Source organism: Coenobita brevimanus, chromosome 53, assembly GCF_032717465.1.
Source record: "Coenobita brevimanus isolate Jiangsu-jjx chromosome 53, ASM3271746v2, whole genome shotgun sequence".
Taxonomy (NCBI): Eukaryota; Metazoa; Arthropoda; class Malacostraca; order Decapoda; family Coenobitidae; genus Coenobita; species Coenobita brevimanus.
The window spans coordinates 43,161,741-43,172,013 of record NC_137006.1 but is presented as its reverse complement, the minus strand read 5'-3'; the positions used below and the strand labels follow the sequence as shown (position 1 = coordinate 43,172,013).

The 10,273-nt window shown below is 45.9% G+C and overlaps 1 protein-coding gene across 1 annotated transcript in view; it reads left to right on the top strand.

The window, feature by feature from the left end:
- Positions 1-6,067: 6,067 nt before the first annotated feature.
- Positions 6,068-10,273, top strand: part of LOC145400819 (glutamate-gated chloride channel-like) — a 6,131-nt gene continuing 1,925 nt past the window's right edge. The window contains exons 1-7 of the mRNA XM_080273255.1: positions 6,068-6,130; positions 7,160-7,263; positions 8,059-8,120; positions 8,284-8,353; positions 8,567-8,714; positions 9,210-9,292; positions 9,960-10,094. Coding sequence (XP_080129381.1) covers positions 6,078-6,130; positions 7,160-7,263; positions 8,059-8,120; positions 8,284-8,353; positions 8,567-8,714; positions 9,210-9,292; positions 9,960-10,094 — 655 coding nt within the window. The 5' untranslated portion in view covers positions 6,068-6,077. The remainder of the gene's footprint in view (positions 6,131-7,159; positions 7,264-8,058; positions 8,121-8,283; positions 8,354-8,566; positions 8,715-9,209; positions 9,293-9,959; positions 10,095-10,273) is intronic.

Genomic DNA, 10,273 nt, shown 5'->3' with positions numbered 1-10,273 from the left:
ATTCATTATTTATGTATGATGAGATATGGATTATTGTTGATCAGAATTATAATGTTGTTGGAATTGTGTATGTTTTTTTACCCCTCAGCCTCTAACCATACGCATGCAGGCGAATCCATATTTACAAACCATCTTGGCCAAAGTTTAGGGTAAGATTTCTTGGTTATTATTCATCTTTATTCATTTGTCATCACTCGGGTAAGGACCATACATATCACAGTCATACTAGAATTAATATTAAAGTGAGGAAAATAGAAAATAATATGATAGTCTCTGATAACGATAAACGGCCATGTCTACTGTACGTGTTTATCATCTGATGGAACTGGATTAATCCCACTGCTCGGATACGAAGCCATTGTTGCCTGAAATTTGACGAGCCTTAATTATCAGGTAAGAATGAGTCTGATTACTACTCATTTGTTTTTTTTTAATGGAAGCGAAGATGTACATGACAAGTTAATGATGATTGGCTGAGTGCATCATGTCTGAATAACACTAACCCAAATTTCCACCTCAGATATAATGTTGTCAATAATACTAACGAGTCAAGAGATTATGAAGTGATGTTGCATTCAGCCAATTTAAGCTAGGTTAGGTAAATGTAGGGTAAGTAAGGTTAATTTATGCTAGGTTAGGTAAATTTTAAAGTAAGACGGTTTATGCTAGGTTAGGTAAATTTTAAAGAAAGACGGTTTATGCTAGGTTAGGTAAATTTTAAAGAAAGACGGTTTATGCTAGGTTAGGTAAATTTTAAAGTAAGACGGTTTATGCTAGGAAAATTTTAAAGTAAGACAGTTATGCTAGGTTAGGTAAATTTTAAAGTAAGACGGTTTATGATAGGTTAAGTAAATTTTAAAGTAAGACGGTTTATGCTAGGTTAGGTAAATTTACGGCATATTAATTCATGCTAGATTAGATCAATTTTAAAGTAAGATGATGTATGCTAGGTTAGGTTGTTAGGTAAGCTTAAGTAGGCTAGGTTAGGAGGGTTAGTTATGTGGTTACCTTCATCAATAGGTAAGATGCGTAATAGGTTGTGGTAGGTAAGGTTAACTGAAACTAGGTTGGGTTAGGATTGGGGTAGGTAGGTAAGTTCTAACAATCCTTCATTTATGCAACAGGTCAACTCTGGAACTGTCTCCCTCTGTCTGTATTTCCTACTTCCTATGATCTCCAGTCTTTCAAACGCAGTGTGTCCAGGCATCTGGAAATGAACGGATCTTGAATTTGGCTCTCTTTTGTATTTTGTGTTTTTCTTGAAAGGAACGCTTTGCGGGCTCCCGGCCTTTGGTTCCTTCTTTCTTGCATAAACAAAAAAACAAAAAACAAAACACTACGCTTGTCCCTTTGCGTATGACGTCAAACAACCTGATTAAAAAAAAAAAACCACGCCTTCAACCCGCATCCTGTTTGAGGCTGTACAACTCAATGAACACTTCCTCTGCTTGCAAGAAGAAAGAGGGAGAGAGGAGGGGGGGAGGAAGGAAGAAGAATGGGCAGGAAGAATGGAAAATATAATGAATGAAAAATACAATAAAAGACCCCTGCCAAAACACACACACACACACACACACACACACACACACACACACACAAAAGCACACACACACACACACACACTCTCTCTCTCTCTCTCTCTCTCTCTCTCTCTTTAACTGAAGAAGACAGGTAGAGAAGAGGGAGAAAGGGAAGAAGAGAGAGAATAAAGGGAGAGTGGAGTGGGTGGTTGGAGAGAGGGGTAAAGTGGAAGAAAAAGAAGAGAGGGAGGTGGGAAGAATGGGGGAGGGAGAGGGAAGGAAAGAACGGAGAAACAAGGGAGAGAGAGAGAGGGAGAGAGAGAGAGAGAGAGAGAGGAGGGAGGGAGGGAGAAGGAAGGGAGGAGAGAAGGAGGGAGTTGAGGAAAGAATTATATGCCCACATGTTAGAATTATTGTTCTTATTGTGAGGATGATGAAGCAGGAGAGAGAGAGAGAGAGAGAGAGAGAGAGAGGGAGGTTGAGGGAGGGAGGAGAGAAGGGGAGGTGGCATGGAGGGAGGAGGGAGGTATTTGGGAGCAGTACTTCGCCAACCGGGAGACACTTCTTACCTTCGTCCCTCACAGGTTAGTGGTGCTCTCTCTCTCTCTCTCTCTCTCTCTCTCTCTCTCTCTCTCTCTCTCTCTCTCGGGTGAAGGGCAGTCAGAGGGGAAGGTTAATTTGACTAGTAACCAAGGAGACTCATTCCTACCCCATAACTATAGCTTATCCTTAAATTTAATCTTCTATATCAAGGAGAAGCAAAAGCGACAGGAAGAAATTTAGAGATTCGAGAATTTGCAGAGAGAGAGAGAGAGAGAGAATACTAAGCTCTACATCCTCTCCATAGCACTTTTTCGTGACCAGCATCGTATCTAGTATCAATCCACTTTTACAACTCAGCATTCAAGACAGAGCAGGGGTAATTTTAGGCCAGATTAAGGTGAAACCCAGTTCATCAAGATTTCTTAGTCAGAAAAATATTTTACCCTGGAGCCAATGCCAGTGGCTCGCGGGAACCAGACAGTGGAGAGAGGAACTTAACTAAAAGAAAATAAAATGCAGAGGGTTAGGACTGACAAAGTACAAGGGAGGAGAGACGGCAAAGAGAATGTAGATAGAAGTGGATTAGACAGGATTGGAGAGCTGTTGGAATGTTGAAATCTGTTTGGAATAATAATATGCTTTCCGTACATACTAAAGTGAAAATTTACAAGTCCATGGTTAGTGCAATTTTAATCTATGGGCATGAGTCATGGTACAGTACAATTGCAACAGATCAGAAAGTATTAGGATTTGAGAATAAATTACTGAGAAGGATTCTTGGGGTAAAGTGGCAAGACAGAGTTACAAATGAAAGAGTAATTACGAGAGTGGAACCAGTTAATGAATATGTGAGACTGTCTCGCTGGAAGTGGCTGGGGCACATATACAGAAAAGAAGGCAGTTTAATACAGGATGTGCCAGAGTGGACTGCTAGAGGAAGAAGAGGTAGAGGTAGGCCGAGGCAGTGGCTGGGGCACATATACAGAAAAGAAGGCAGTTTAATACAGGATGTGCCAGAGTGGATTGCTAGAGGAAGAAGAGGTAGAGGTAGGCCGAGGGAAACCTGGTTGAGGACAATGAAGAGAGAAGCAAGAGAGGAGTGTTGGTGGGACCTGAAGGAGATGGCAAGAGACAAATATTGGTGGAGAGAGTTCAACGAGGCCCTATGCATCCCGTGGGGTGCCACAGGGAACGACTGACTGATTGATTGACAAGGTGAAAAACGTAAAGCAGGCAGTGCAATGGACAAAGATTATTAGACATTTGAACGTAGTGAAACGGGATGGTGAGAGGGATGTGAAACGGAACGAAACGAAACTGATGCAGAATTAGGAGTAGTAGCATAAGTTTCTCTTCCCTGGCGACGTTATTTTCCATATTACACCTAAACAAAATCGCTAAGGAGGGTATGTTACGGAATATTAAAGCCAGTTAGATGACGATCCTATATTCCTTTCCCCACGAGGAATTTCTCTCTCTCTCTCTCTCTCTCTCTCTCTCTCTCTCTCTGTGGCTACTATCTGACGATTTATCACCTTCATTAGCGTCACCATTCTTCCTCTTCTTCCTCCTCCTCCTCCTCTTCCTTCTCCTCCTCCTCTTCCTCTTCCTCCTCCTCCCCCTCCTCCTGCTCTTCCTCCTCCTCTTCTTCTTCTTCTTCTTCTTATTATTATTATTATTATTATTATTATTATATCTATTGCCAGATGCCTTAATCCCGCAAGGGGTGGCCACAAACAAATCGCCTCCACGTCACCCTATCCCCCGCCATCGCATTGCCCTGCTCCCAGCTCACACCTCCCTCTCTCATCATTACTCATTATTATTATTATTATTATTATTCTATCTATCTATCTATTGCCAGACGCCTCAATCCCGTTTGGGGTGGCCACAAACAAATCGCCTCCAAGTCGCCCTGTCCCTCGCCATTTCACTCCCCTGCTCCCAACTCAAACCCCCCTCTCTCATATACCTTTCCACCCCATCCCTCCATCTCATCCTCGGCCTCCCCCTCCCTCTTTCCCCCTCCACCTCACTCACATACACTCTCTTCGTCAGTCTTTCACCCTGACGAAGAGAGTGTATTATTACTCATTATTATTATTATTATTATTATTATTATCATTCCTTTGAGAGTGGAAGTGTGGAGGGGGGGAGGAGCGGGAAAGAAATACGCGATGGGGAGAATGAGAGGGGAGGAATGAAGTGGAGGTATTGAAGAGGGGAGAGAAAAGGGATCATTGGAGGAAAGACTACGCCAAAAACTGATGCTGTTGGATTTATTTTTTCATTACCTTTTCAAAAATTTCTCCAAAAACAATAACAAGAAGATGGTCCGTATTTTCGCTGGTTTGAATCTCCCTAGCACCTGTTCCTTGGCGATTTATTTTGGATATGGCTGCTTAATATCCTTACGTGTGTTTATCTATGGAGTGTACGGCTATATTGAATTTTATGTAACACGAAGAAGGAGAGTAAGGCGTAATAAGCAAAAATAAGTCGCCTAGGAAAAGGTGTTAGGGCGCTTCCTCAACCGAGAGAGAGAGAGAGAGAGAGAGAGAGAGAGAGAGAGAGAGAGAGAGAGAGAGAGAGAGAGAGAGAGAGAAAGAAGAAAAAATAGATGATGTGTGTGAGAGAGAGAGAGAGATGAAGAAAGAAAGTGGATGATGATAATGATGGTGATGACGATGATGATGATGATGATGATGATGGATACAACGTCGAATACAACAACATCGCATACAGAATACAACATCGGATAGTGAAGATGTGAAGAGGACGGTATGGTACTGGGAGCGATGTAGGGGGAGGCTGAGGTGATGTATGGGTACTGGGAGCGATGTAGGGGGAGGCTGAGGTGGTGTATGGGTACTGGGAGCGATGTAGGGAGAGGGCTGAGGTGATGTATGGGTACTGGGAGCGATGTATGAGGAGGCTGAGGTGGTGTATGGGTGTATGGGACTGAGATGGTTTGTGAGTAGCGTAAAAGGAAGTGAGTGTAGGGGGGATGTTAAAAGATCCACGCCATATTTACAAAGTTTTTTAGGCTTGTGTGTGTGTGTGTATGTTGGAATTGTGGTGGTGGTGGTGGTGGTAGTGGTGGTAGTGGTGGTAGTAGTAGTAGTATCGGGTATTATTATTATTATCATTATTATTATTATTATTATTATTATAATTATTACTATTACTATTATTATACTGCCACCACCATCACTACACCACCACCACCACCACCACCACTACTACTACTACTACTACTACTACGCTGTTTAGGATCCTTTATAAATAGGGACCTTGATCGTCAAAGGGACGGTTGATGCGGGCAGACTAAAGGGAGGATGAGATTACATGCGATTGTGTTGTGAGTGGCTTGGAGGGTTACCTAACACCTCTTCCTTAGCGATTCATTCTGCGCATTACACTGCACTTGTTGGTAGTGGTGGTGGTGGTGGTAGTAGTAGTAGAAGTAGTAGCAATAGTAGTAGTAATGGTAGTAGTACGAGTAGTAGTTGTAGTAGAGATAGTAGTAGTAGTAGTGGTAGTAACAGTAGCCAGAATTACCCTTCATCAGTCCACCAAGCTCCCTAACACCTCTTCCTTAGCGATTTATTTTTGGCTACGGCTGGCGAAATTAGAATGCTTTAATCTCTCTCTCTCTCTCTCTCTCTCTCTCTCTCTCTCTCTCCGCTGAATAAAATCGTCTTGTCAGTTAATACAGAATGGCAGAGTTGTAGCGACCGTGAGAGGGGTGTTTGGAGATTGGGAGATTTGGCAGAGGAAGTGGCCAATCAGGGCTTTTGTTGAGCATGTGGTGTTATCTGAGAGAGAGAGAGAGAGAGAGAGAGAGAGAGAGAGAGAGAGAGAGAGATGGTGATGATGAAGGCTGAGGACTTTGAAAAATAAAAGTTCCATTATTATTATTATTATTATTATTATTATTATTATTATTATTATCATTATCGATATTATTATTATTATTATTATTGTTATTATTATTTCAGATCTGAGACGAAAATGTGGTTGAATATTCGCCACCTTCTGTTCCTCATCTTAGTTACTACGGCATGGTAAGACAGATAGATAGATAGACAGATAGATAGATAGATAGATAGACACATACAGAGAGAGAGAGAGAGAGAGAGAGAGAGAGAGAGAGAGAGAGAGAGAGAGATTAAAGAGAGTGAGGCATCGTGTGAAAGATGAGTAATTAGCACTTCAACAATTATATATATTTTGTGGTTTATTATTGCTAGTAGTAGTAGTAGTAGTGGTGGTGGTGGTGGTAGTAGTAGTAGTAGTGGTGGTGGTGGTGGTAGTAGTAGTAGTAGTAGTAGTAGTGGTGGTGTTGGTAGTGGTATTATTATTATCATTATCATCATCATTATTATTATTATTATTATTATTATTAGTAGTAGTAGTAGTAGTAGTAGTAGAGGAGTGAAAACAGGCAATATCTTTCCCATTCATCCCAACCCCACCCAACCCAACCCAACCCAACCCAACCCAACCCAGCACAACCCAACCCAACCCAACCCAGCACAACCCAACCCAACCCAACCCATCCCATCCCAACCCATCCCATCCCAACCCAAACCAACCCAACCCAACCCAACCCAACCCAACCCAACCCATCCCAACCCAGCCCAACCCAACCCATCCCAACCCAACCCAGCCCAACCCAACCCAACCCAACCCATCCCAACCCAACCCATCCCATCCCAACCCAACCCATCCCAACCCAACCCAACCCATCCCAACCCAACCCATCCCAACCCAACCCATCCCAACCCATCCCATCCCAACCCAACCCAACCCAACCCAACCCAACCCAACCCAACCCATCCCAACCCAACCCAACCCAACCCATCCCAACCCATCCCAACCCATCCCAACCCAACCTAACCCATCCCATCCCAACCCAACCCATCCCATCCCAACCCATCCCATCCCAACCCAACCCAACCCATCCCAACCCAACCCATCCCAACCCATCCCAACCCAACCCAACCCAACCCAACCCAACCCAACCCAACCCAACCCAACCCAACCCATCCCAACCCAACCCAGCCCAACCCAACCCAGTCTTCTCTCCACAGGGCCCAGAACTCCAAGATGCTGGCGACGAAACAGCTGCTGGCCAGGCTGAGAGAAGCCCCCAGAGGCTATGACCCGCAGATCCGCCCTCCTGCAGCAGACTGGGGTGAGGCAGGGGTGGGGTGAGGTAGGGGGTGGGGTGAGCAGGGGTGGGGTGAGGTAGACTAGGGTGAGGCAGGGGGTGGGGTGAGGTAGGGATGGAGTGAGGCAGGGGTGGAGTGAGGCAGCGGTGAGGTGAGGCAGGGGATGGTGAGGTAGACTGGGGTGAGGCAGGGATGGGTTGAGGTAGACTGGGGTGAGGCAGGGGTGGGTGAGGCAGGGATGGGGTGAGATGGGGGTGGGGTGAGAAAAGGGTGAGGTGATGCAGGGGTGGGGTGAGGCAGGGGTGGGGTGATACAGGGGTGGAGTGAGGCAGGGGTGAGGTGAGGCAGGGATGAGGTGAGGCAGGGGTGGGGTGAGGCAGGGGTGGGATGAGGCAGGGTGGGGTGAGGCAGGGGTGAGGTGAGGCAGGGGTGGGGTGATACAGGGGTGGGGTGAGGCAAGGGTGGGATGAGGCAGGGGTGGGTGAGGCAGGGGTGGGGTGAGGTAGACTGGGGTGAGGTAGACTGGGGTGAGGCAGGGGTGGGGTGAGGCAGGGGTGAGGTTGATTTAAGAATACACTTATCTATCTATCTATCTGTCTGTCTGTCTGTCTATCTATCCATCAGTCCAGCTAGCCATCTACTCTCTCCCTTTCTCTCTCTCTCTCTCTCTCTCTCTCTCTCTCTTACACTCTTCAAATTCACACACACTCCTTCAAGCCACTCCAAGCAACCCTCCGTCATATAACCATCCACTCATTCAATGTAGGTTTTTTTAAATTTCGTAACCGCCAGAATTTGAATTTCCCGCCTTTTTTCAGAGCCAACGGAAGTGCAGGTACAGGCTTACATCCGGGACCTTAACGTGGATGATGTGACTATGGTGAGTGTCTATCTATCTATCTATCTGTCTATCTATCTATCTATTATTACCAACCAAGCCTATCCCAACCTAGCCTTTCCTGCCCTCCTTCAGCTTAATCTAACCCAGCCTGACCTAACCTGACCTTACTTGCGGTTAACGTGACCTATCATTTTTCCCCCAGACGGTGACCTATGAGCTCATCTTCCGGATGATGTGGAATGACAGTCGCCTCACCTACAACGCTGCCCAGGGTAGGTCTCTCTCTCTCTCTCTCTCTCTCTCTCTCTCTCTCTCTCTCTCTCTCTCTCTCTCTCTCTCTCTCTCTCTCAAATTTGGCTTTTTCCTATTTAATATTATTCTTATTTTTAAAAACCCATTATCTCTTTTTTTCTTCGTTTTTTGTTTTTTTATTGTTTTTTTTACCTCAGTTTTTCAATATACATTTTTTTCCCCCACCGTCTCAGGAGTGGACTACGTGACCCTGCTTGACCCTGACCTGGTTTGGCTCCCGGACGCCTTCTTCCGCGATGGGGCGGTCATGCAACACTCCTCAATCCACCCAGAGACCTACATCAGAGTCTTCCACGATACAAGGGTCCTCTACAGTACAAGGTTGGGCTGGGTTGGGTTGGGTTGGGTTAGGTTGGGTTGGGTTGGGTTGGGTTAGGTTGGGTTGGGTTGGGTTGGGTTGGGATGGGTTGGAGTGGGGTGGGGTGGGGTGGGTTGGGATGGGTTGGGTTGGTTTAGGTTGGGTTGGGTTGGGTTGGGTTGGGTTAGGTTGAGTTGGGATGGGGTGGGATGGGTTAGGTTGAGTTGGGATGGGTTGGGTTGGGTTGGGTTGGGATGGGTTGGGTTGGGTTGGGTTGGGCTGGGTTGAGTTGGGATAGGTTGGGTTGGGTTGGGTTGGGTTGGGATGGGTTGGGTTGGGATGGGATGGGTTGGGTTGGGTTGGGTTGGGTTGGGTTAGGTTGGGTTGGGATGGGTTGGGTTGGGTGGGGTGGGGTTACATTGAGTTAGCTAGGTTAGGTTAGGTCAGGATTGGGCTGTTCTGGGTTAAATCAATTAGGCGATAGTGTTACGGTACTCTAATGGCGGTAAATATTTCAGAGTGACGGTGAAGGCGAAGTGCAGTATGTCTCTCCAGGCCTTCCCACACGATGGCCAAGAGTGTGGATTTAGCGTGGCCAGCTGTGAGTATGTGTGTGTGTGTGTGTGTGTGTGTGTGTGGGTGGGTGTGGGTGTGGGTGTGAATGGAGAAGTAGAGTGAGAATGGGTGGAGTTACGAAGGAGAATGAATGAGAGTGGGGTGGTTTCAGGAATAGTAATAATAATAATAATAATAATAATAATAATAATAATAATAATAATAACACTAACAATAGAAGAAGAAAAAAGATGACCACGACGATGATGATGATGATGATGATGATGTAACTAGAAATATGATACAGGGAAGAGGGGGTGTGAGAGAGTTTCTAGGGGAAGAATTAGACCAAGAATACTATATATGAGAAGGGTGTATGAAGGTAACGAGGACGGAGCAAAGAGATGGAGGCCAATAATGGAAGGTATTATGGAAGGTGCAGAGAACTGGGATGGGAGAAATAAGAAGAAAAAGAAAAAATATAGACCACGAAGGTGTATAAAAAAATCAGGTGTCAGACGAACCAGAAACAGAGGAGGCCGTGTTATATTCTACAGGTATCGTCATCATGATTATCCTCATTATCCTCGTCAGTGCCACCACCACAACCAGTACTACTGTCATCATCATCATCATTATCATTCTCACCAGTACGACTACCATCACCACCACAATCACCGCATTCACCACACCTCCCCTCCCCTCCCCTACAGACGGGTACACCACAGATGACCTCGTGCTGACCCCCTCCCGCAGCGACCCCGTCCAGGTATCCAAGGCCACACACCTGGAGGGTTACCTGGTGGACGCCCCCGCCATGCACTCCTTCACCTCCCACACCTCCACGGGTACGAGGGAGGGAGGGAGAAAGGGTTGAGGGAGGGAGGAGGGAGGGAGGAAGAAGGGGTTGAGGAAGGGAGGGGAAGGAAGGAGGGAGGGAGGGAAGGAAAATAAAACTGGAAAGAGAAAGGGTTAAGAGAGGGAGGGAGGGAGCGAGAGAAAGGGTTTAGGGAGGAAAGGGAAGGAA